General features: G+C 40.4%; 2 protein-coding genes across 3 annotated transcripts; one reads left to right on the forward strand and one right to left on the reverse strand.

Moving 5' to 3' along the window:
* Positions 1-3,345: 3,345 nt before the first annotated feature.
* Positions 3,346-5,480, forward strand: LOC139570428 (putative nuclease HARBI1). The gene is made up of 2 exons (XM_071392302.1): positions 3,346-4,276; positions 4,613-5,480. Exons 1-2 carry the CDS (start codon positions 3,583-3,585, stop codon positions 5,017-5,019), a joined length of 1,101 nt encoding a protein of 366 aa, XP_071248403.1. The 5' UTR covers positions 3,346-3,582; the 3' UTR covers positions 5,020-5,480.
* Positions 5,120-16,460, reverse strand: LOC139570427 (receptor-type tyrosine-protein phosphatase H-like). 2 transcript variants are annotated; one of them, XM_071392299.1, is made up of 18 exons: positions 16,168-16,460; positions 14,013-14,073; positions 13,340-13,597; positions 12,754-13,017; positions 12,023-12,292; positions 11,423-11,686; positions 10,890-11,126; positions 10,464-10,730; positions 10,015-10,108; positions 9,877-9,927; positions 9,612-9,693; positions 9,279-9,369; positions 8,918-8,994; positions 8,321-8,455; positions 7,989-8,111; positions 7,573-7,733; positions 7,178-7,313; positions 5,120-6,696 (listed from the first exon to the last, which is right to left on the reverse strand). In XM_071392299.1, the coding sequence occupies exons 1-18, from the start codon at positions 16,237-16,239 to the stop codon at positions 6,547-6,549; spliced, it is 2,793 nt and encodes a 930-aa protein (XP_071248400.1). In that variant the 5' UTR covers positions 16,240-16,460; the 3' UTR covers positions 5,120-6,546. The 2 variants fall into 2 exon arrangements, with proteins under 2 accessions (XP_071248400.1, XP_071248402.1); XM_071392301.1 differs by lacking the exon at positions 10,890-11,126 and having other exon boundaries at positions 16,168-16,459.
* Between the last annotated feature and the right edge of the window lie 5,017 nt (positions 16,461-21,477).

Consider the following 21,477-nt stretch of genomic DNA (forward strand, 5'->3'; position numbering starts at 1 on the left):
TAAGTGTATGTAAACTTCCGACTTCAACTATACTGTATCGTGTATTTGCTCCTACAACCTTAGAAATACATTATTGCGTTTTAAAATACCTTTTACTACACTCCTACAAGAAAGCGTGTAAAGCACCCAGAAATGTCATATCTCTGTTGGAGATTTTCTTTTTAAAGGAACCCTATTACATATGCTGTGCTCCTGTGACAAACTGACACCATTTGGGATAAAGTCTGTGCTATCATATCCTTGTGTCTAGGAATTTATAACCATCCATCTCTATGATTATGTACATTGGGAAATGTAAATATTGGTGACCAATATCAAAGAAGGTTTTGTAACTTTAGGTCTAATTGCAGCAAAAAAACATGTATAGCTATAAATTGGAAAGCGTCATCAATGTCACTAACGAACTGGAGGGCTGCACTATGTTGTTACAGTCAAATAGATCCTGTGTTTAATCAAATTAAGCAAAAACCTGGAAACCTTACATTGACATTTCCCAACAGACATAATCGTGTTGGATTTCAATATGTATATGTGTATTGAAAGGAGAGGCTACTGTGTGTTCATGGACAGGTGTGGACATGTTGTGGTGTGTATCAGCTGTTGTGGGTGTGTTGTTTTTGTGTTGTTTCTGTTTGAGTATGTTATTATCTATAAACACAAACAATCCTTAAGATGAATGACTAATTTCAGGCAGAACACACAAAATACAAATTTCAGGTTCCAGTTATGTTGAAACGTGATAGTCCAGTGTTCATGTTGGTAATCAATAAAGGTGAAATATTTTTCTTCGTGATGGGGGCTTAAAGGGATAGTCCGGGATTTTCTGAATTAAGCCGTTTTTCCTACTTAACCAGAGTCAGATGAACTCGTGGATATAATTTTTATGTCTCTGAGTGTGTGCAGTTTGGAAGAAGTTGAAGGTAGCATATTGTTAGCTTAGCACAATTGCTGGAATTTCAGTTGTGGGTCAAGGTGACCCTTAGGCCTATATTTATTAGGGGGGGAAATTGAAAGGCCCGGTGCAGTCAAAATTAAAAATGTTCTCTGTTTTATACCAGTGTTATTTCCCGATAGTTGCTGGTTGAAAATAAAGTCTAAACAGGACCTTCTAAATTGTTTTGTTTTTTGCTAAAAAGCCATTTCTAAAATCTGCATAAAAAATGTGCACATTTTTGTGGTGTTTCCACCAAACGGATAATTTGCGAATAAAAATATGTGCGTGATGACGTATTGTCCACAAAATTAACTTTTTCACTTAGGTTTAAACGTACCAAATAAAAATCTAAAATTCAATGTGTTTCCGTCACATTTTTAACTCTACTGATAGTTTTGTCCCCCAAAAAACTGTTGCCTTATATAGCAAATGTGCCTACTCTAGTTTTGGTGCGTGCGCCCTAGTCAACAGTTCGCAGATACAGTGCGGGTAGGCTGGTCTACATGATGAGATTACTATAGATATGAGCAAGAATATTTTTATTTGTCAAACGGCAGTCAAGCATCGATCATCATGTCACCAGAATAAGACCCTTGGAAATGTGCATCAAGATCACCGTGCACTTTCCCCACCCTGTGAAGTTCATCAGAACTTATTTCATCTGCAGCCTAATAAACTGCATGGTTTCCTGAGTCGTAGTGGGAGGACCACACAGTATGTCATTGCGTGACTCCCAAGTTTACTTCGATATCATGGTTATTATATCAATATTTGGTAATAAAGGCGTTTCCACCGCCATTTCTCGCATAATACATTTTACCGACACAAAAAAGATCCCAACATGTCGAACGAACAAATGTTCTTTCGGAATTTATAAAATTGTACCGAAACTTCCTGTTTCCATCAGAGCTGTCGTGATTTATTTTATACAGTACGACTTTACTCGCATAAAACCTGGATGGAAATGTGGTAAGGTACTTAATAGTTACCCAGAAATATTTGAAATCAGCATAATAACAGCTGCACTGGGCCTTTTAACAAAGCATTTCGGAGGGTATCATGCATACCTTAATAAGGTAGGCTACTAGTAAATATTGGAGTACGTAGTTATATTAGGCCATCTAATGAAAATAATGGGCTAATAATATAAGAATTCCGGTATTGGAAGTTTTTGAGGTTCATAATGCAGGTGATTTATGTGTCTTTGTAATGAAATTACGGGGCCAAATCTGATCCATACCTGTAGGTGGCATATATAGACCCCTTTCTGTGTTTGCAAACATTGCCGCATGAGGGCGATCCGCGCAAGTTAGTGGCAGAACAAAGGGGAGTTCTTATAGAACGGCAGCACAAAAAAAAGTGCATTTCACACTACTTTTGGATTAGAATGACATTTTAAGGCTCGTCTGAATGTCCTGCTTAATATAATGTTTGTATCATCATCGCAAATCATTTATTTTGCAAAGATCACAACCGAATATAATCTTAGGGACTGTTCATGCAAGAATCAAAACATAAGCATATGAGAACCCAAAACAGTTTTTTTTAGGAGTAATAAAAACGTAAATCTAGGCTATGTTGAAAAGGCGTAGATGACGATGGCTTTCTTACTGCCCCCAATAGTCGGTCAGTGTGCGGTGTACTGGAAAGGGGTCTATATCTACTCAGAACTGCGAGGCACGCTACATCTCATTCTTACATATTGATTTTGGTTTTGATGTATTGAGAGGGAAATGATAAGGTTTGCCATATTTTCATTTAAAGGTGATATTCTGAATTTGGGAATACAATATATGATATATAGTGGTGTAAAGTAAGTAAGTAAAGAAAATATGTACTTTTTACTCCTATTAGACATTATACATTTTCCCTGATACCCAAAAGTACTCGTTACATTTCGAATGCTCAGGTAGGACATCAATATGGTCCACTTCATGTAACGCGTTGTCACCCCTACTGCTTCTGATCTGGTGGATTCACTAACCATAAATACAGCATTTGTCAATTAAATGTTGGAGTGTGCCCCTGGCAGTCTGTACATTAAAAACATAAGAAAATCGTGCCATCTGGTTTGCTTGCTATACGGAATTTTATGTATAGCATTTACTTACTAAATTAGTAATTTTTCCACCACTGTACTTAAGTACATCTAAAAACAGATACTTTTAAACTTTTACTCAAGTAGTATTTTACTGGGTGACTTTTATTTTTACTTTAGTCATTTTCTATTAAGGTATCTTTACTTTTACTTAAGTATGAGAATTCAGTACTTTTTCCCACCACTGATTTTATCAATACATTATTTTGAGAGTCTGTAAAATACATGTCATACTGTACATTTGTAGCAAAGGCTTCTCGAGCCCTCCAGCCCACAGATGGCGGTGTACCCATTGGGTCTACCCCTTTAAACTGCTTTACAGACCATGTCCACCAATGAAGAAGATTTACTTCCTTCCTTCCTCCACCAGGTTTTTCATTGTTTACAATCGTTCGGTGCAAAGAAACGTGTGTAGTTGAAGCTTAACATGAATGAAATGTGACATGTTTAGGACTTAGATAAGTATCTAGCCGGGATGTTCTAATTCCATGCCGAGCATCCAACACGGGTTGTTTCTCTGCAAACATTTGCCTGTTAGTCTAGCCTAGACATGGCTTTTGCTCCCGCTGTGTGGTTAGCTGCTCAAGCAGAACTCTACGAGGACGACGAAGAGGCCGAGGCAAACAACTTCCCAGAGCCACAGAAAAACTACTTGGGCGATTCCAATGATGATTATTTATTTGAGAGGTTCCGTTTAACTAGACCTTGCATAAGTTTCATCACGGATTGCGTCAGGCTCCGGATGAAAGCCACGCTCCAGCAAATGAATGGACCTTCCGTCGATGAAATGGTGATAGTGGCACTGGACTATTACGTAAATGGTATTTTGTCAACCAAAGTCGTAGATATGATTCAAATGGAGCAAATGGAGATTCACGAAGTCATCAACAATGTCTCCAAAGTGTTGTCTGGTATGGTCAGGGAGTTTATCACTTTCCCGGCGAATGGTGAGGAACGAGCAAATGTGGCACACGAGATCAAGAAAATATGCGGGATTCCGACCTCCATGGGCATGGTGGGATGCATGCATGTCAAGGTGAGACCACCTCAGCACGACAAGGAAGCTTTTCGGAACACAATGGATAACCACACCGTCATGACCCAAGTCATTTGCGATTGTGAAGGGAATTTAATGAGTGTTGAAAACTGCTGCGTTGGCAGCACACCAGAGCAAACCATATGGGATATGTCGGATATTGCCCAGCAACTAAAGCATGGAGCACATGGGACGCATTGGATCATTGGTAAGCTAATTCTACACAGGAATGTGTTTTATACATTTCTTATGACTAGAAATACTGTGCAGACCCACTAGCCACCCCTGTTATGAAGGGTCTCCAACTCCTGGTCCTGGAGCTCTATTAAGTGTACAGGCTGTTTCAGCCCAGTACTAACATCCGTTTTAAACAATCAACAAGCTGAAATCAGGTAAGTTGGCGTTGGTCTGGAACAGTTCTGAGTGAGTTAGACCATAAACAGTGGTCTGACTTTAGGTGGGTCACTCCGTCAGTGTTAAAAAAGTCTGTTGTGATTCACCAATGTTCATACTTGCCTTTTTTTTTTTTTTTGATCCCACAAAGCCGGAAAAGGCTATGCGTTGAGCAGACACCTCCTGACCACCGTTTCGCCAGCCAAAGAGAAGGCGGATCGGCGGTTCAATGCAGCCCACGGCATGATCCACTCGGTCCTCCAGAGGACCATCACCTTGGTGAAGAGGCGCTTCAGGTGCCTGGCCAATCTGGGCCACGTGCAGCAGAACAGTCTGGACAAGAAGGCTGAGATCATCAAGGCCTGCTGCGTCCTGCATAACATCGCTAAGAAGTTTTCGGTGCCTGTGCTCAACGGTACCGTGCTAGAGACCATGCACCCGGCCGAGAATCACCAGGTGCCGGTGGTGGAGGTGCCTAGCTACGCCGAAAAATCCAGAGCTGCCATTATCGGCATTTATTTCTCGCATTCCTCCGGGAATGACGGCGTTTCAGACTGAGGACAATGGACATGTTTGTATAAAATGGTTGTTGACATTTGGGTTTAATAGGAGGTTGGTTCGGTCCCTTATTATAACAGTTTGTGAAAATAGGTGCTACTGGATTGACAAAAAAATATTTTATTTTATCACGCTTTGTGATACATGAAAACCAAATGACAATACTATGGGTTTATCTATTTACATGTTTTTATACATTGTCAATAAATGTCAAGTAAAAATCGAATCCTCCATGAATCATTTGAATTGCGATTTAGAAATTGATAGGCTAAAATTGACATTTATTGAAAACACAAGCAGCATTGAGTATTCTAACACAATGATTTAAAAAAGTACCTACGTGAATGTGAAGTGTGCTGAATTCTCCTGAACATAGCCAGTGAATGATTACATGCAATATATGCTTAAACATTATGTACATGTGAATATATTTAAATAAAAATCTCAACATACAGAAGAAATTAGCAAGATTAAACTTTTTGTTTTTAAGTCAATCACATTGGTGCAATTTTCACAAGCATGTGGTACATTTTCACAACTCAAAACAGATCATCAAAAAGGCTCATGATTCAAATCTAACATTTTCAATTGACTGATTGCAACAAACAAATTCAGTCACTTGTTCACTGCACCAAATCATTCTTTCAATTTGGATACCTATTCAGTCTACATTGAACAAAAATCGAAACATGTGATGTGTTCGTCCCATGTGAGCTGAAAAAGAAATCCTACACATTTTCCATATGCACAAAAGTCTTATTTCTCTCAAGTGAGTGAGTGTTTCTCCTTTGCCAAGATAATCCATCCACCTGACAGGTGTGGCATATCAAGAAGCTGATGAAACAGCATGATCATTACACAGGTGCACCTTGTACAGATTTTTCACCTAGTCGGTTTAGGGATTCGAACCAGTGAACTAGTTAACATGTATAGTTTGATAACTGCTGAACACTACATTTCTATATTTTTATCTCATAAATGTATGAATTGATTTATGTTGGAAGGTAAAAACAAATCATACATGGATGTGGCTGTAAATACTTCATCATCATCCTCCATCAGCCTGTGTGCTTCAATAGGACAAAGTGGAAAGAGTCACTATGTGCTACCATTTGGAATTATAGTTTATTATAAACTGGGTGGTTCGAGCCCTGAATGCTGATTGGCTGACAGCCATGGTATATCAGACCGTATACTACAAGTATGACAAAACATTTATTTTTACTGCTCTAATTACGTTGGTAACCAGTTTATAATAGCAATAAGGCACCTCGGGGGTTTGTGAAATATGGCCAATATATGGCACTCCGCGATGCGTCTTGCCTAAGAACAGCCCTTAGCCGTGGTATATTGGCCATATAGCACACCTCCTCGAGCATTATTGCTTAAGTAAGGGGCATTACAAGTGTTATCAGTTTAGAATTTTGTACTTAGAGAGTTTTTCAAATGTACCATTTCCATCTGAAAAATGTGCCAAAGTGGTTGAAAAAAAAACGAACTCACAGCAGACAATCCATGGCCTTATCTTCAGGCCTTTGGATTGGCAGCTTGGAACTCCCTCAGTGCGGTGGCGTTGGCGTAGATCAGGTCAGAGTTCTCATAAAGGGCTTCCTCTATCATCTTCTCTTTGGGCTCCAGAGAATCCATGATGCATTGGTGCAGGAAAACATACTGCGACTAAAAGAGTGTAAATGGCAATGATAAGCCACAAATGGAGCCTCATGAGTCATGCATTCATTTTTATCAAACCTTTAGTCATTAAACCCAAAGAGGGCGGGGCTGCGGAGCTGTGTGTTACGCCACTGATTACAACTACAAGTTAAGTATAACAAAGAAATGTAAGATGTGTCAAATAAATGATATCCAGCTCAGGCCTCCAGCTATGCATTTGGTTTGCTAACTTGCTAGCTAAGTGGCTAGATGTCAAGATCAAGCCTCTTGGTTACAGCAGAGACATTCAATGCCCTCCGGATCAAGATCACTGTTGCCTAAATAGTTTTGTGCACGTTCGGTAATACCGTATACACCAGTGTGGTACAGAAACGGTATGACAATCTAGATAATCGCCCAACCCTAATCAATAGATATTGCCCATGTTTTAGGGTAGTACCTAGCGTTAATGTGGTGATCGTTTCTATTAGGCTAACTCAGGCCTTACCTCCGTCTGAACCATGAGCGGCCGACTCAGCCTCATCTTGTGCACAAAGGCAGCGATGCCCACCGCCTTCTGCCTCTCCAGCTGTTGTAGCATCACGTCCAGAGCAATGATGGTGCCCGTCCTCCCCACCCCAGCACTGAGAGACAGGGAGAGTGATGTAAACATAATGTACACGTTTACAGATAGAGCACAGAACAATACAGTTCAATGAAGAGACAACCTAAAACTAGGCCTATCCTTGAACTGTCACCACCAGTCATTGAAAACACACCTCACTTGTTGGTTAACAGTGCGTTCTTCGAACACCGCAATAGGGTTGCCACATTGCACATCCCTATTTAGAATTTTTCTCTGTGTAGAGTAATGGCTGGGTGTTGTCAGTGCTGTAACATTACCTGCAGTGCACCACAGTGGGTCCGCTGTTCTCTTGGCTCTCTATGTGCTGTCGGACCAGCCCCCTGAACTGGATCAGAGCCTCCGTTCCCTCTGGGACTCCGTGGTCGGGCCAGGCCGTGAAGTGGAAGTGTTTCACAGGGTGCTCCTCGGATGTGTCCCTCTGGAAGACAGAATTATTTAAATGCAGGGGCGACATTCACACGGGTAGTAAGCAGAGAATGCACTGAAAACCTTGTCCAGGGTGGTTTTCAGAAGGGAGAGAACATTTTGAAACAGAGTGCTACCGAAAGGAACTACCTGATCTTGTCCAATAAGATCAGAGATGTTCATTTTTTGTAGCAGAACGTTTTGCAACTGTGTGCCCTACTGAACATGATGACCCAGGTTTCATAAGTAGAACAAGTACTATGCTTACACTTTTCACTACAAACTCCCGCAGGGTCCAGTTGGTTACCCTTTTCTCTGACCTGACTGTTACCAACAGGTCTCCGTACAGGCAAGGGGTGTAGTCCAAAGGCCAGTACTGCTCACATTTAGTCTAGGGAGACACAGACAGAATAGGTCATTGTTAGGTCATACAGTACATAGAATGGAATCCGTCAAATTGCCATGTTCTGAGGGGCTTTTCCCGTTCTAGTGATCCTATTTCTATGACTATCACTGTTTATCTGTGATGTCACCACAATCTCCACACACACACACACAATGCAAAGCAAACACATTAACGAGGACTCCGACAGGACTCACCCTCCCTCCTTCGGTGCAGTTGGTTACCATGACCACACCCTTTACGCTTTGCTCCCAGATCATTCTCCAGAAGTCGTTGACGGTGGTGGGCAGGGGACCCTGTGCAGCGATGTACTGTCTGCTGTTACTGTAGCCCTGAGACAAAAAGCACCAGGGTTAAGAAAACACACCTATTCGATTTAGAGTAATCCACGATGACTCAGATGTGTAAACATTTACAGGTGTAAGAAGTTCCTCTAAGGCATCATATGATTCAGCGATGTCGTAACGTGACACTAGAATATTTTTTTTACATTATGCCATTTTATAACTGACATAAAGGGTTGTGTGGGGATGTATTGAAGAACATATACGGGCGAATAACTTGTAAGATTGGTGAAAGTTGACCTTTGGTGCTATGCAATGTTTCAAGCCAACCCTTTACCGTAAGTAGGCCTTTTACAGCAGGCTATCAAGGTTGAGATCAGTTTAGTACATCATTCTAGTACTGATCTAATTACTGCAGTCCCAGTAAGAATAGCTGTATAGGATATCTAGGACTGATATGGACATTGCTCTGTATTAGGAAATCTATGACTGATATGCCGCTGTACGTACTGGCATGTAATTGGCATTTACGTAGTCAGAGCTCATGTTGGGGTTTAGGATGGTTAGCTTCACCCGACACCAGTCATCTGGAGAGAGAGAAAGGATTTAAAATGCTTGATGATTTAACAACTTCACTTTGGGGATTATGACGATTAAAACTATAACCTCAAATTGTATCAAATCTGCAGGTGGGGTGATTGGGCCAAAACTCTGCCTGGAATCTGAGGGATATCTGATCCACCCTATTATACTTAGTCGATTGGCTGACACAAAGTTCAACTATTGCAATAGAAAGTGGTGATGTGAATTCAACAACGGTATGTTGTTCATATGATATGTACTGTAGAAATGGCAGCCAGAGTACACTTACATGGCAGTACATTGGTGAAGCGGTTCTTGTTCTTGTTCTCCTCCAGAAGGGCTGCTTTTTGAGTCTGCTCTGTGCCAACAGGGATGAAGCCCTGCATAGAGATAGAAAGCATAGATCGTGCATAATGTAAAAAAAAATAAAAAAAATGGATGTTTACATATTCAGAACTGTCAGCTAAAGGCTTATGCGCAGACAAACAGATGGATTACAAGACGGCAAAAGAAAAAATACATTCTAATACGGTAGGGAACGCAACGTTGGACAATCGCCCAACCACTTTGCATTACCAACACCATGATGGAAACAGAGAGAGCACGTTATCCTTATCGCTACCTCATACTCCTCACTGAATCCTCTGTTCGTGTCAGCGCTCATTGTGTGGTAGTGGTCTGAAAACTTCCCCATGGGAATAGCTCTGGGGAAAAAAGAGAAGATAGTAAGTTCTCAGTTGAATATTCCAAAGGTCGTTACTGTTATTAACAGCTGCGTGGTCTAATGCATGTCTTTTTGGCCTTGCTGTACATAGCCTTAAACTCCAACCCTTTAGCGACTAAGTCTGACTCTTAAATACTGAAAATTAACTCTATACTGTACATACTTGAATTTATTGCTGGTTAGTTTGGAATCCACAAACAACAACTTGGGCCGGCTATTGGAAAAGGGAAAAGAAAAGCATTGGTTATTGAGTTCAAATGGTTTCCCTATCTAACGTCATTGTGAAGGCAGCAGCACCGACCTGAATATTTCTGGCTTCCGACGCCATATGAAGAAAGCCAGACAAACCAGGAGGCAGAGTAGCAGCACAGCCATGACTGACCCTGCAATGACCCCTATAGGGAAGAAACCTGGGCTTTAGTATGAGAGCAGAGGGCACGACATGTTAATAAATAGGTTATAGGTTTACTTCTAAACATGTAAGAGTAATCTGAGCAAATGAGCAACACAAGCCTACTGACCAACACACATTTAGTATCAAAAGATCATATAAAACAAGATATAAAAGCTCTCCATTTTGAATACAGGAAGCGGGTGAGATCCCATGGTTTTCCGCCAGCAGAAGGCATGGCAGCTATATCCCATCATGCTGTGTGTAGATGCTGTTATTGGTGGTAATCCAAATATCATTGACCAATCATTGAACCTTTTAACATGAAATGCTTAAAGATAAATGCTAGGCTCACTCACCTCTTGGGTCTGTATTACAGCTGAAAGAGACAGCCTTACTCATCCGATGCCCAGAGATTGAGGCCAAAGACACTTGATAGGCCTGGGCAGGTTGAACCCCATCGATGTCCGCCTTCATCACCCACTCTCCCTCGACCCTCTGAGGGCTTTTCCCAGTCACATTCACCTCCACACTGGTCCATATTCCCTCCGGCACATCCCAGGCCAGAGAGAAAGCGTAGCCACTGGACAAATAGTCACATCTCGGTCTTATCAGGGCTGGGGGAACTGATTAAAACAAAGAAGGAAGATGTCACATTAACTCCCTGCTAAAGTCACTATCCTACAGGTGTACCATAATACATCAATGCTAGGCTACTAATATATTTAGTGGAAAAGTGGACTAAACACAATAGGTCACGTTGACAAAGTAAGAGACTGACTCACCCACAGTCTCCACCTGTTTACACAAGGAAAGGTTTTTAGAATCCTTTTCAAACCAAAGAGTCAGCGTGTATTTTGCGCCAGGGTAAAGGTCAGTGAATGACAGTTTGCCATTAACATTATGGGCGACTCCAGTCTGACTGCCATTATTGGCTTCTCCATAGGAGACTATCTCGGACAGGAGCACAGTCTGAATGGATGAGCTGGTGACCTCCCAGGATAAAGCAGAGCAAAATATCTCTGCAGGGAAAAGCAAGGGACTTCTGTCAATAGCTCTCACATTTAATAGCTCTCACATTATGTTTTTATGTGTCAAACGACTGTGTTATTCAGGCAATTGTTCTGCTGAGTTTAGACTCGATCCTTCTCCATAGTATATAAAACCCTAGACCATCTGGACTGTCCAAATAAAGTGGGACCAACTTGAAGAGCGAACTTTCACTGTAGCCACATAAAACAACTGATTGGACAATTTTAGGCTAAGAACTGTGAGATGATTCTAATTGGGGGACCAAGGTTTAAAAAGGCAAATTTACTTGTGACTGTGAAGTCGCTTGCGCCACTGCTCTTGATGCCTTCAAACACAGTGAAGAGGGTGAAGGCATATCGTTTCCCAGGAACGAGAGTTGAAACTTGATGTGTCACTGTTTCTCCTAAATTATCAATGTCTTTATTTCCCTTATCGTCGAAATGCAGCACATAACCAGAGACTCCGTTCGCCGGCTTTTTCCACTCCAGAGTTACACTGGTCTCATTTCGGTGTGTATCTGTTACTGTGACAGCCTCAACATTAAGGGGAGCTAATACAGAGAGAGAGAGAGACAGAGAGTAGAAACATAACCAATCAACACAGTCAATGCACCGTTTCAAAAATGACTTCTGTACATGTCTGATCTTTAAATAATCCCAATAACTACTCAGCATCAGAAGATCCCAGAGTTATAAAGCATGAATCCAAATCTAAAATGTTAAAATGTAATAACAATATTTCTGAGAAGACAAACCATATATATTTTTTAAGGCTATAGATATATCAGTATTTAATGTATCTCACACAAGAGTGATCCATGAAAATACTGAAAGACAATCTAGTACCCCCCCCCCCCCCCCCCAATTTCTAAAAAAAATACACTTACCAGTGACTGCAGAAAATTGGCTTCCAACAGTACTCCTGACATCTTCAAACACAGAGAAGAGTGTGAACTCGTATTTTCTCCCAGCAGTGAGAGGTGAAACTATGTGTGTCACTGTTCCACTTTCATCAGGTGCAGGGATGATAGTATTAGTCCTAAGGGTGTTGTTCAGCAGCTCATAAGTGATCCCTGTGCCATTCACTTTGCTCCACTGCAAAGTTATACTGGTCTCATTTTGCCCTGTCACATTGACACCACCTACACTGAGGGGACCTAAGATAGAAAGACAGCAAGATAACAATGACAATTAATGCATTCACAATGTATATTTACAATGCATTCACAATGTATATTTACAATGCATTCACAATGTATATTTACAATGCATTCACAATGTATATTTACAATGCATTCACAATGTATATTTACAATGCATTCACAATGTAAATTTACAATGCATTCACAATGTATATTTACAATGCATTCACAATGTGTATTTACAATGCATTCACAATGTGTATTTATAATGCATTCACAACTCACGTCACTCACTTTGTAGATTTTAGAATGTGTAGATGTAATATTATCTAAGACATCATAAGCAAGATATTATATGCCATTTAGTAGACACTTTTATCCGAAGTGACTTACAGTCATGAGTGCATACATTGACATAATACGGAGGCATTTAAGGATGCAAGAAATGACACAGAATCCATTCTCAAGAGACTCACGGGTGATGGCGGAGAAATTGTATCCCTTGCTTGGTACTACTTTGAACACAGTGAAGAGAAGGAGGTGGTAATTTGTCCCAGCATTGAGAGGTGAGACTGTGTATGTCACTGGTCCATCTACATCAGATACAGGGATGGTCGTATTAGTCCCATTGCTGAACTTCAGCTCATAAGTGATCCCGTTCCCATTCACTTTGTTCCACTGCAGAGTTACATTAGTCTCATCTTGCCCTGTCACATTGACCTGAGCTACGTTGGTGGGAGCTGGAAAAAAAGTAGAGGCAAATCAAATATGACAGAAGCATGCATACACTTTATCACGCAACTGCAGCCAATAACGGCCGACGCCATTCTCTGGTTTGTTCCACTGCAGAGTTATACTGGTATCATTGTGCCCTGTCACGTTGACATGATCTACATTGACAGGAGCTGAGACACAAAACATTTTTTAAAAAGGTCAGTTGTATTTCCTTAAACCAGTATGCAAATGATTTCACTGTACAGGTACAGTATACTGTATACTTTCATATATTAACAGCTTAAAGACCTATATTAATAGCTTAAAATGCATCCAATGTCCACCTACCAGTATCAGCTGTAAAGTTTAATCCACTGCTCCTGTCACTCCCTTCTACACTGAAGAGAGTGAAGTTGTATTCTGTCCCAGCAGTGAGAGAGGAGACTGTCTGTGTCTCTCGTACATTATTTGTTGCAGTGGTGTTTATCAATGATGTCCCATTTTGGAACTTCAGTTCATAAGTGTACTTCGTATTCTTTGTCCACTCCAGAGTTACACTGGTCTCATTTTGCCCTGTCACAGTGACATGTTTTACATCCTCGGGAGCTGAGACACAAAACAGAAAAATTCAGTCAGTAAAATGTTTTGCAATATCATTGTTCTCCAAAAAAAGGACTTAGTCTCATCTGCTATGACTTGGGCCCTGTGTTTTGTTTTGATCATGTCACATGACCTGGATATGAATCTTTCTTTTCAGCTTTTTCCGTAAATGAGACCCACCCCAAAAAATTCAAGCAATGTCTGAGGATGGTGCTGGAGCATCTGACATAAAGTGAAAAGGGGACCGTTTGATGGAAAAAGCTTTAAATATATAGGTTCAAATCCAATTCATGTTACATGATTAACCAAAACACAGGGCCCTAGCTATGACATGTAATATAACTCAAATATCATGTACATGAAGTTAAAGCGTAACTCAATCACCCGTCAAATGATGCAGGGTATGAGATTGAAAACTTACGTGGTTTAGGGATTGTAGGTGGGATTGTAGGTGTAGCAGTTGGTGCTACAGATGTTTGACACTGAAAGCAGAATTACAGCTATGTTAGAAGAACATACAAAAATATGGGACAGTGGTGGCAACACACACACACACACACACAGACATAGCTTCAGTATAACTATATTTAGTAGGTGGGTTATAACAGCTGTAAAATGAACTACACATCTGACTGATTCTCCAAAGTGTACTCTCACACTCCTTCTGCTCCCCCTTCCTGCTTTTACATTTCATACAGCTGTTATCATTTCTGCTTTTTCTCTTCTCCATTACCCGAAGGCTGTAAATCAAGCCATGTGAATTATCTGAAATGACCCTCTCTCCCTTTCTCGAAATCCCAAACTGTAAGCATACATTTTGCCATACTTCACCAATAGCGACCAATAGACATTTGCCCAAATGATTCGCTTGTGGTTTTCAGCTTTGTGTAACAAGCATATTCACGCAATGTTAGCTTGTATGTGTTTGCTTTCGCCTTACGAGTCTCTCCTACTACTTATAGTACTTGTATAAAGCAGTGTAGTAGGCTATGTTGATTAGTGTCTTACTACTACTACAGTATCATGGGGGAACCAAAGAACAACTGTACAGTATTTGTACAATAGAATAGGACAGAGGAGTCTATCGCTTACAACATCAGTTCTCTGGAAATGATTGTGTATTTCCCCAAATTGTGACATAAACCTCAGAGGTCTAAAAATAACTCACGGTATCTAAGGGGATCTTATTCAGCCTTAATTACATGCGACTGTGTTATAATTCAATTGACCATTCAAATAGGCCTATTCCTAATTCCAATGTAAACTTACAAAACCAGTTACGACTAACTATCAGTAGCTAACTATATTTAATGCCATCACTGCATGTCCAATAAATCACTGTGTGTGTTTATTTCATGAGAATAACTCAAAATATACATGTTTTATCATTTATTTCCCTGTGCCTCCTTTTTGCCATTGAAATGCTCAGCCTGATTGTACAAGCGAGTTGATACAAACGTAAATATATTTACATACACAGCCCTGATTGGCGGATAGGATCATCTAGACTCTAGACTAGAGCCTACCTCGCGTACCCCTTCAAATTAGGAGGATACATATGCAAATATAGGACGACTGGTCATTGGTCAGAATAATTCGATCAGATTGTGATGTCATGTTGTGGTCCAATAACTCCATCCCACTGGAACAGGTTGAAATTACAGGCATTTTTTCAAATGTATTTTTAAAGCTTTCACAGAGTGTTATTTCGACCTCATAGTGTGTAAATATCATGATAAAAGGAAAATCACGTTGTTGACTGCACTGCCCCTTTAAAGCGTTAGGAACATTGAAGAAAGTGTATGATGGTTGCATTTCATAAGTGTTGCATTTTATCTCCCCCAATAAATCGATCTCATTTCGACTACAGTAAATGTCAAAATTCCAGCTGATGTCCGACAGCAGCTAGAATTATAGAGTATATCAGTTTCCAATCATCTGGTTGGGGGAGTATCTGCCTTTTGATGAGAAAATCATTTCAGAGCGAACTCTACAGCAAGATGCATTAAAGGTATGTCTACTTAGGCTGTGTTTCACAAGCAGACCAATTCTGACATTTTGCCCAATTATTGATCTGATCTGATTGGTCAAAAGACTAATTAGTGACAAAACATCAGAATTGGGCTGCCTGTGTAGAAGCAAATTCATATTGAATTACTTTGTATAACAAATATATTTTGTTTGCTGCTTTTAACAAAGTCAGTCATAAAATGTTACTGTGTAATATCTTTATTTAACAGTACACCTGTTAGAGTCAATTACATTTGAATTCAGTCACTTCAGGGGTAAAAATGGAATTACAACTCAATAATTGTTTATTTTTAACTTCTTGAATTGGAATTTCAAGCAAATAGACCCAAAACCTACATGACGCAGCAATTCATGTGCACTGTACTGATTCAAGTGTTGTTGCCTTTTCATTTAAGCTTTAATTGATATAGGCATATTTTCTGCTCTTAACAAACTTATTTTAAGCAGACAAAGTTTTTAAAAAACAATCAAACCACTAGCATACGTCAAACCACAGAGGCCCGGACTATTCAAGTGATACAATAAGCAAAGTGAAAATGACTCACCCACACTCCTGCCACACAGAGGCACACTATAACGTGAGATAATCCCATTGCTAGTGACGAAGACCAAACCATGGTGGCACAGTACAAATGTTGAAAATGCACCAACGCCAATGACTATTTTCTATTGAAATGATTCGAAACTAAAAGCAACAGTATGTCGGCCCTCCTAGGTTATCTTCGTGCCCTGATTAGCCTACACCGATCCTTTATTTGCTTAATTCCACCAGTGTTGACTTTTCATTTTCTCACACGTCCTCCTCTCGGTCACCTCTGATCTCATATCATGGCTGTCTGCAACTTGTTTTATTGTGACTTCTCTTTTTTTCTGCTTGAAACAACCACACAGAGAGAGAGACACCTTTGCCCCGCCTGTTACTTCCTTATTATCTCATCACCTCCTGTCAAGTCTTGGAGAGTATCTCGATCATGGAAATGTATTAGGTTTATGCAAATTGAACATATGTTTACTCTTTATCAGTTGGGCGATTGAATGCTGTCTATGAAAAAACGAATTGGGAAAAGGTGTTGGTGTGTTTTTGAGTGTGTCTCGGTGTGCATGTGGGGTGTGGAAGGAAATGAAGCAACAGAAATATGTAGCGCTAGGTGTTGAATATCAAATCAAATCAAATTGTATTTGTCACATGCGCCAAATGTGTGTAGACCTTAAGGTTAAATGCTTACTTACAAGCCCTTAACCAACAATGCAGTTTTAAGAAAAATAAATGTTAAGTAAAAAATGTAAATAACATATAATTAAAGAGCCGCAGTAAAATAACAGTAGCGAGGCAATATACAGGGGGTACCGGTACAGAGTCAATGTATATGATCTAAGTACATTAGCTGTTTCTGTTTTCATAGCTGTGGTTGTGTGGCTTTGTTCGACTTGCTGCTTGAGTGACAGGAACAGAATCGGTATTTATGGTTTTACAGAGAACGGGAAAATCTAAGTACTTTGACCTTGTGGTTTTCAAGCAACAGAACAATAAGGAAATGGCCCCAGGAACCACTGATAACACATTTGCATAGTAGCGGCACGCTAACGGGCCAAATAAAATATAACTTTGTAATACTTCAATAAAACATTAGAAAAATGATAGATTACTTTGACACACGTTGAGGAATTAGAGAGAGAGCATGAGGTAACACAGCAGTGAAGTGGAACCTAAAAGTTCAGGTTTGAAAGGGCACCTCAATGGTGGCACAATTTGGATGTGTTTTACATTGAACTCTGCAAATAAATTATTATTTCCCAAAAGTCACACATCTGTATGACATGTACTATACACCCTTTAGAAAAACATGGGAAAGCATGGCAGCATGCAGTATTTGATGAATGACTTGTTTTTTCCCCAGAGGCTTTTTCAAAAATGGTGTTGTAAATGAGCTGGGTGACATCGTGCAACGTCACGATAACTGCTGTTTTCTCTCTGTTTACTACAACTATTGAGATGAGGAATCGGTGTGGGTGCGAGCAGGGCGGTGGATCTTCTAGTCTTTATTTGGAAGCCCCTATTGACACCATGAGTCTATTATCCTGCTCTCAAGTACCAGATCAGGTTTTCCCAGTTTTCTGTGCACACATCAACACTTTCCGAGGCAGCATATTCTCTCTGCCTGCCCACATATGCAAATAGAAACAGGCTCACTCATCTGTAGAGTCCCAAATCAGGTGATTAAAAAGTATGGGACTGTGTGACAGTATGCCTAACCAGAGATCTGTATACACTGAGTATACAACACATTAGGAACACCTTCCTAATATTGAGTTGCAGCCCCTTTTGCTCTCAGAACAGCCTCAATTGGTCGGAGCATGGACTCTACAAGGTGTCGAATGCGTTTCGGGTTGACTCCAATGCTTCCAACAGTTGTGTCTGGATGTTGGCTGGATGTCCTTTGGGTGGTGGACCATTCTTGATACACACGGGAAACTGTTGAGCATGAAAAATCCAGCAGAGTTTCAGTTCTTGACACAAACCGGTGCACCTGGCACCTACTACCATACCCCGTTCAGAGGCACTTAAATATTTTGTCTTGCCCATTCACCCTCTGAATGGCACACACACACAATCCATGTCTCAAATGTCTCAAGGCTTAAAATTCCTTCTCTAACCTGTCTCCTTCCCTTTTTTTGGACAGATTTTGGCGAGAGTGAAAGTTTTTGCTTAGCCTCTTACTCTCTGGCCGAACTAATAGTGAACAATGGCAACTTGGCAACAGAGAGACCACTATTGTGCAACATACTGTACGCAGAAGGGAATGCAACTGTTATGTAGATCCATCTCCATCATGACTCTTAAATTCCTTTCCCCCCACTGGAACATATTGGTAACGAGAGACAACTAAGTTGCTAAGGAAGTATTGAGAAGAGCCCAGGCAATATGGATCTTGAATGGATCTCACAGTTCTCAAAGACATCATGATGTCATGGCATGCATACATTCAACTTTGGAGAAACGTTGCCGTTTAAATGAACAACGCACTTTTGAGTTTATTCCCTTCATTGCTAGCTACAATATCATCTTCATATAGAATGTTGGACGCCTAAGTTATGATGAAAAAGGAGGATGTGGATGAGGATGGAAGGCTAGTAGGCCTACTGTTGCACTTCTCACTTTTAAGTCAGCAGCACTAGGCTTCAGTGACCCACACACACACACACACACACACACACACACACACACACACACACACACACACACACACACACACACACACACACACACACACACACACACACACACACACACACACACACACACACACAGAAAGAGGAAGGTGGTGTAGTATTCAAAGCAAATGACACTGATAGAGGATATAACAGAGATTTCTCCCGGTCCATCCTGTCTCAGCCTCCAGTATTTATGCTGCAGTAGTTTATGTGTCGGGGGGCTAGGGTCAGTCTGTTATATCTGGAGTATTTCTCCTGTCTTATCCGGTGTCCTGTGTGAATTTAAGTATGCTCTCTCTAATTCTTTCTTTCTCTCTCTCTCTCTCGGAGGACCTGAGCCCTAGGACCATGCCTCAGGACTACCTGGCATGATGACTCCTTGCTGTCCCCAGTCCACCTGGCCGTGCTGCTGCTCCAGTTTCAACTGGTCTGCCTGCGGCTATTGAACCCTGACCTGTTCACCTATTTTTCTCTTTGGATTGGTGAATACAGCTAGTCATTATTAGTATTTTTTGTTCAAATTTTTACTTGTTTTGGAGTGGGGGGGGGGGGGGGGGGGTAGATCAGCTTCATTATTGCAGATAGATTGTAGGTTCTATTCATTTAATTGTTTTGATAATATACCTGTTTCCCCCTACCCTACCATCCCTACCCTGATTGGAGTAAACAAACGGACAATATTTCCACTGCTACTCTCAACTATTTCACTCACATCTATGGTACCTGTAGTTAAATAATTATATATACAGTATATTCTCAATTTCCTCTTTCTTCAAGTGCTGGATTTTCACCTACAGCGCCAATCCACCATTAATTCTGATCTTTACTCCAACCTTTCAATGTCCAGATTAACCCATCTTTCCCAGTTGAATGCCATTTTGCTCTTTCCTTTGCAATACATCACTCCATTTTACTGTGATGTCTTGAGGGTCCTGAACCTCCCTAATTGTAACATTTCTGCTGAAAATTGCCCTTAAAATAAATTCTTTACCCAAGAGTATAATGATATTTCCAATTGACTGATCATGGTTTTTCAGATCCCCCTAACAATATAATTTGCAGGTCCATCTGAACCCTCATATTATGACCATTCCTGGACCTGACTCCAAAAGAGCCACCGATGGACAGTACCAGAAAAATCAGTGGAGCCAGCTGAGGGGAGGACGGCTCATAATAATGGCTGGAACGGAGCAAATGGATTGGAAACAATGTGTTTGTTGTTTTTAAATACCATTCCACATATTCCGCTCCAGCCATTATTATGAGCCTGTCCTCCCCAATTAAAGTGTCAGCAACCTCCTGTGCAGAAAATATGTTCTATCGATTATGTTTCCATGTGGCAGAGTCTGCAGAAGGCTGATTGTTCAATGCCCCATACATTGAGCTATCTTTTCGTAGCAAATATTTTATATAATAGCTTAAATTGAATCTTAATGTTTTGATACTTTTTGAATATTCAATGAAAGGGGTTGACATCAAACGCCTAGTATTCAATGAGAGAGACGCTATGCTACAAGGCTCTTGTCATGAATATGCATAGCCATCTCGAGACAACTCCGCAATAAAGTTTTTTTTTCTTCTCACAGTTACCGGGATGTCACGTGTCCTACTTATATCAGTACACTCCTAAGCATTGCGAAACTTATATTAGGTCAAATAAACCTCCCGTAGCAAATAAGCCATAAAAAATATTGTTGACAAAATTCGACACTCTCTCATTGACCTCCATACAGAAACTAAGCTACTCGCTTGGTGAGTTGGAGAAGACAGATTTTTGGCCCAGTTATCCCTTTCGCTTCACTCTCAGAAACTGAAACAGACCATTTGTTTTTCCTTTGTGTTTACAGCAACACATTCTGAAGTGATATGAATGAAAACGTATTGGGGGGACCAAAAGCATTGGGACAGTAGTAAAAAGTTAAGTATTTGGTCCGATATTCATACAGTAGCACACAATGACTACATCAAGCTTGTGACATTTGCAAATTAAACTTCAGTACCCTGTAGGAGCAGTCTGACCGGAAACCTTGGTACCTTGGTTTCCTCCAATGACATATACAAACCCTGGATTGTTGATTCTATATATTGGCCACTGAGAGACTTTGAAGCCACCAGTCAGCCATATTGGCACTCCCTAATAGGAGCAGTCCTCCATAGAAATAAATGGAATTCTACAGTATTTCAATTAAGCATTTCAAAGACAAAATTACATGTATTTAAGTATTTATTTTGTTGTAGTAGGGACAGTAACATTAGTACGCTCTAAAAAGAAAATACTTGAAGGAAAATGTTTCTCACATAATATAATTTAAAAGTATGCATTAAGGTGTCTGTAATATAATATACTTATCAAAAACAAACGTAGACATTAATACATGCATTCTACAGCTTCCAAAAGATATTTAAGAATTTAGTGCCAAGATGGCTGCGTGGTGGCTTCAATACAGCGCCCCCCGTCAGTCATCCAGTGTTTATACACGTCACTTGTTTTTATCACGTAGTCGACAAGATTTTTTTTTTAACTCACCAATTGGAGCCTCACCGGTTAATCGACAAGTCTTCCGGTTTTCGGATTTTTCCTTCAAAATAAAAGTCCGCGGTAAAACGCTATTTGTATGATAAACTAATACATATTTTTTGTA

The sequence above is a fragment of the Salvelinus alpinus genome, chromosome 3 (genome assembly GCF_045679555.1).
Source record: "Salvelinus alpinus chromosome 3, SLU_Salpinus.1, whole genome shotgun sequence".
NCBI classification, from domain to species: domain Eukaryota; kingdom Metazoa; phylum Chordata; class Actinopteri; order Salmoniformes; family Salmonidae; genus Salvelinus; species Salvelinus alpinus.

What these genes read in the sequence shown, in the direction of transcription:
- LOC139570428 (XM_071392302.1), top strand. Translation starts at nt 3,583, where the DNA reads ATGGCTTTTGCTCCCGCTGTGTGGTTAGCTGCTCAAGCAGAACTCTAC. An exon ending in TGGGACGCATTGGATCATTG is followed by an intron (nt 4,277 to 4,612) that starts GTAAGCTAATTC and finishes GATCCCACAAAG; the next exon opens with CCGGAAAAGGCTATGCGTTG.
- LOC139570427 (XM_071392299.1), bottom strand. Translation starts at nt 16,239, where the DNA reads ATGGTTTGGTCTTCGTCACTAGCAATGGGATTATCTCACGTTATAGTG. An exon ending in ACCTACAATCCCTAAACCAC is followed by an intron (nt 13,598 to 14,012) that starts GTAAGTTTTCAA and finishes TTTGTGTCTCAG; the next exon opens with CTCCCGAGGATGTAAAACAT. An exon ending in CCCACTGTGGTGCACTGCAG is followed by an intron (nt 7,314 to 7,572) that starts GTAATGTTACAG and finishes CCTGTCTCTCAG; the next exon opens with TGCTGGGGTGGGGAGGACGG.